The 4,990-nt window shown below is 39.8% G+C and overlaps 1 protein-coding gene across 1 annotated transcript; it reads left to right on the plus strand.

Moving 5' to 3' along the window:
• Positions 1–1,662: 1,662 nt before the first annotated feature.
• Positions 1,663–2,027, plus strand: K441DRAFT_664084 (uncharacterized protein; the record flags this gene model as incomplete). The annotated part of the gene is made up of 1 exon (XM_067649293.1): positions 1,663–2,027. A coding segment is annotated over one exon (357 nt), but the record flags the coding sequence as incomplete, so codon positions are not given.
• Between the last annotated feature and the right edge of the window lie 2,963 nt (positions 2,028–4,990).

Here is a 4,990-nt window from a genome sequence, read left to right on the forward strand (position 1 = left end):
ACGGGCCAATATTGAAGCTTTGGTTCAATTCGATCGATCGATTAATTGAATTGTTCGTGGTGTTCGCTGGCTGGTTATTTGAACGGTCGTCGTCTGGCTCTGGTAACGGTCGTCTGGTTTTAGCGATGGTTCTGGCGACGGTCGTCTGGTTTTAGTAACGGTCGTCTGGTTCTGGCGACGGTCGTCTGGTTCTGACAACGGTCCTCTGCTAGCTGCCGTTCTGGTGCCTCCCTAGGTAGGGAGGATGTAAGGAAGGAAGGAAGGGTAAAAAATAAGGTGGCTANATAGGGGGTATACTTGGCAAAGGAACGTGTAGAGGCTATCGGGAATATAGCGGGGACCCGATGCAGAGCTTCGTGTAGAGCCTCCGTACGCAGAGCTTCGCGCAGAGCCTCGTGTAGAGCCTCTGTACGTAGAGCTTCGTGTGGAGCTTTGTGCAGAGCTTCGTGCAGAGCCTCTGTATGTAGAGCTTCGTGTAGAGCTTTGTGTAGAGCCTTGTGCAGAGCCTCTGTACGCAGAGCTTCGCGTACATAGGTGTTGCTAGGGTCGTTTGAGGGGGGGGGGCGTTCCTTTTAGGAGCGTATTAGGATGGTAGGTTCCTGTCAGGAACGCATTAGGATGGTAGGGTCCTGTTAGGAACGCATTAGGATAATAAGGTCCTGTTAGGAACGCATTAGGATAATAAGGTCCTGTCAGGAACGCATTAGGATAGTAGGGTCCTGTTAGGAACGTATTAGGATAATAGGGCCCTATTAGGGCCCTGTCAGGAACGCATTAGGATAATAGGTTCCTGTTAGGACGATTAGGACGATTAGGAAAATCAAAAGTCCTGCCAGGAGCCTGCTAGGAGCCTGTTAGGACGACTAGGACGATTAGGAAAATTAAAATCCTGTTAGGAGGCCTTTAAGATCTTAGCACCCCAACAAAATGCTGATGGAGCTAGTTACTTTATAGGACCGCTTTAAATACTTTATCTGTAATAATCTGCCTTACTTTTTAGCCTACTAACTTAATACTCCTTTTACTGTTGCTAAGGATAATAACACCTATTTTAATTACGGCCTATATCTTATCTATTAGATATTTATAGATTAGTAAAAAACGCTTATATACTATAGCCTACCCTAGTTCTAGCACTAGTAGGGTATTATTACAGAGAGAAGTAACCTACTTTTTATAGCGAAGCTACTGCAATATAACCCTATAGAGGAAGAACGCTAGTTTACTAAGATACGCTAGCAGCTAAATACGGATTAAGCAGCGTGCTTTAATACTATTATTGCCGCTATAGATGCGGATTTATAAACGGCCCGCTTCTTTCTTTAAGGCCCTATAGGCACTAGTAAAACGTTTCTCTATTACTACCTTTACTACTACTACCGCTTACGCCGTAATATTATTCTTTATATAGCTTTTTCTAGTATTATAGCCCTTTTATTACCTAGTAGCTATACCACCTACTCCTGTTTTTAGATACCTATTAATTTATATAAAGAGTCTACTTATAATATTTCTAAAGGCTTAAATCTGGCTACGAAGGCGGCGGCAAAAAGTATTCGGACACCGATACTTAGCGAGAAAACCCTACAAAATTTTAACTTTTTTTCGCGCCTATACTATAAAAACCCACTCTACTTCTCCACTTAGTTAATACCTAATAGAATAGGTCCTTATACTTCTAATGTTAGAAAAGCTCAATATTTGACGTATTGTGAGTGTGGAAAGTCTGGAAGAGAGGCAGCAAAGCTCTGTAACCTTGCAAAATCAACAGCTGCCGATATATGGAAACGATCTCTTAAAGTTAAAGAAGAGCGCCTTACTGCTAGCCTCCCACCTCCTAAAATTAAAGATCTAGTTTCTGTAAAGAAGAAGAGCGGAAGACCTTTAGTTTTATTAGTTAACGACGTTATAGAGATCTTTAAGGCTTGCATACTTAATAAGGAGAATTATAAGAAACAGCAATACCACGTTGCCGTAGAGGAAGGCTTTAAAGCTTATAGAAGAACGATTAAGACCTAACTTCGAGCACGAAACCTACACCAATTAAAACCTATGAAGAAGCTTGCTTTAACGGATATACAGAAGGTATAGAGATACGAGATTGCGCTCTTAAGGAAGAATTAGGGATATAAAGAGTAATTAAAGGTAATCTTTTCTGATGAGGCTGCTATCCTTATTGGAGAGCACCGTGGCCTATAAAACTACTCTTATATACTAGAAGAACGCTTTTATAAAGATGTTATTAAACGTAGGTATAATAACTACTCAGAGGCTATATTTTGAGGGTGCTTTTTATATAATTATAAAGGGCCCTACCACGTGTATTACAAGAAAACACTAGCGCAGAAGATCTACTATAAGGAGCTTATTTAGACTCTTAATGATAAAGAAATCGAGGTTAAAGTATATATACAATTTGATAAGGAACAAGCCGAACTACGAGTACAATGGGATGTAAAAGGAAAGAAGAAACTAGGCAAATAGGCCCTTTGGGAGATGTACTGGAAGAACCATAAATAAAAGAGAAATGGGAAGTATAAAGGAGGAATTGATAATATCAGATATACCTACAAATGCCTTATTCCACTCCTTATTCCTTTTTATTACGAAATTAATCTCTAGATTTACGACCCAGACGAATTTGAGTGCGATATTTAACGATTCCAATTCTAGCAAGATGGCGCCCCATCCTATGCCTCTTAATAGACGACTCGAATTCTTATTAAAGAAGGTATTTAGACACTTAAGTATATTGGAAATAGCCCTAATATAAGCGCTATTAAAAGCGTATAGATGCTAATAAGGATTATAATTACAAAAGATTGGAATAGGCCTTATACAATAAAATGGAGTGATAGAGCATAGCGGGGTAAGTAGGAGAATCTTTACTAAGATTAAATACGTGCTTGGATTTGTAGAATGGCAGCTATAAATTAGTTAGTAATTAAACACAAAGGTGAAAATAAATTTTATGGCTAGAACTCTTATTTATATTATAATTACACTAGAGTTAGAGTTAATTTGATGCTAGAATTAATGATTTCTTAGTGGGGTTGTATTTTTTAGCTAAAGTATCGGTGTCCGAATACTTTTTGCCGCCGCCTTCGTAAGCTTTTATACTATACCTTTCTACTTATCTAAGATAAGGTACTAATGTAGTAGTACTACTACTACTTTAAAGCCGTATACTATATGCTTACGGACGTCCATATAAGGGCGCGAAGAGACTTTAAGGAAGATTTAAAGGAATAATATAAATTCTATCTAAATCTAAGGGTATATAGCTCTCGCTAAGAACAAGACATTACGTAAAAAAGAGAAAGGAATAACGAGAGAATTATATAATTAAATAGCTAGGGGCTTAGTGGTCAATGCGTACATATATATACACACGGTCTTTAACGGACTTTAGTAAAATTTAATTAATCTAGCCGAATTTAGTTAAAGCGTTAGAATTTATCTATTAAGTGTTTTACTAAGACATTCCTACTATAACTGGGCTAATCCCGTTATAGTACCCCCCCTTTTAGCCAAAGGTCCAAATAATTTAATTTTAGTTAAGGCTTATAACTTATCGCGTGTTATATTTTTACGTTAGGTAGCGGTATAGAGTTTTACCAATTCTATCGTTAAATAGGCCAATTAGGATTTTCTATCCCTTAGATAGAAAATCGCTATTAGCTTAGTTAAGGCGGTAAGCAGAACTATCTTTATAGTAGGTCTTAGTAAGGCAAATCTAACTAATTAAATAACTTTAACTGGTGGTTAAAGTTCTTTAACATCTTATATATTACGTAATTATATTATAAACATTATAACATATTTTAAGTTCTTTTTAGTTTTAAGCTTTTTACTATTATATTTTATATATTCGTGTTAGGGGCCGTCGAAAACGGACTCTGCACCTGTACGTGGTGACGGCTACGAACCTGGGTCTTAAAGTTCAGACCCAGAGCCAACGCAGAGACGTCGCATAGCGTGCGGACAGGACCTGGTGGTGGTTGTGGGCGTTAAGGGCGGTAGTGAAAAATTTTCGGATAGTGAGATCTTGAAAACCACTACTGTTGGCCCTTTACAATACGACGACTACCACTATTCTCCTATCTGGGGCACCTATACGATCCAACGTGGATATGTGGTACTTAATAAACATCCCCAAACCTTAACTAAAAGCATTAACGACCTTATATCAATAAACGAACGCGCGCACGAACGAATGAACAAACAAGCAAATATACGGCCCCTCCTAACCCCCAGGGCGATCGCCCGCGGAGCATGCGGTCACTCGCCGTCTTACTACCAAATACTACCTAGCAGCCTGGATTGCGACCCACGGTTTTCCCCATTGTCTTCTTTCAACGGAGTGGTGACCCTTAGGAAGGGCCTAGCTGGGGCCTAGGCACAAAAGATACCCAAATACAACATATCCCGCTCGCTTATTAGTATTACGGTAGTTAGAACGGATGAATCCCCCTTACGCCTTCGGTGGCTCTAGGGGGGGGGAGGCAAGGCGTATATAGCAACGCAATGGTTATAGGAGATAGCATACAGGGGGTGGTCAAGATATGGGAAACGACTGTACGGCAATTAATTAGCAAGGCCTAGCTAGGACGTAGTAAACCCTAGCTTTGGATAAGCTAGAGAAGGAAGCAGTAGTTCCTAAGGAGTTCGAACATCCAAGGAGGACAGGACGTAGCCGTAGGCCCGCAGGGCCGCCGCTACGGACGGACATGGCAAATTAGGGTTTTTCATCCTACTGAGGTGGCTCATAGGGTTTTTCCTCCCCCCCAGCAGCAAGGGTTTTTTCCCGTCAATATTACTTTTCCCTTATATACGGAGTAGTCTGCGTGGGGCTAGATAGCATCCATATCAGACGTTAATCAAAGAAGAATTATATTCGTATTAAGTAATAGTTATTTACCTTTATATTATATTTATCTAGCTAAAGTAGGCCGCAAAGAATAGTCCTTATAGAATTCCCTTACTAGGG

Source organism: Cenococcum geophilum, assembly GCF_001692895.1.
Source record: "Cenococcum geophilum 1.58 unplaced genomic scaffold K441scaffold_36, whole genome shotgun sequence".
NCBI classification, from domain to species: Eukaryota; Fungi; Ascomycota; class Dothideomycetes; order Gloniales; family Gloniaceae; genus Cenococcum; species Cenococcum geophilum.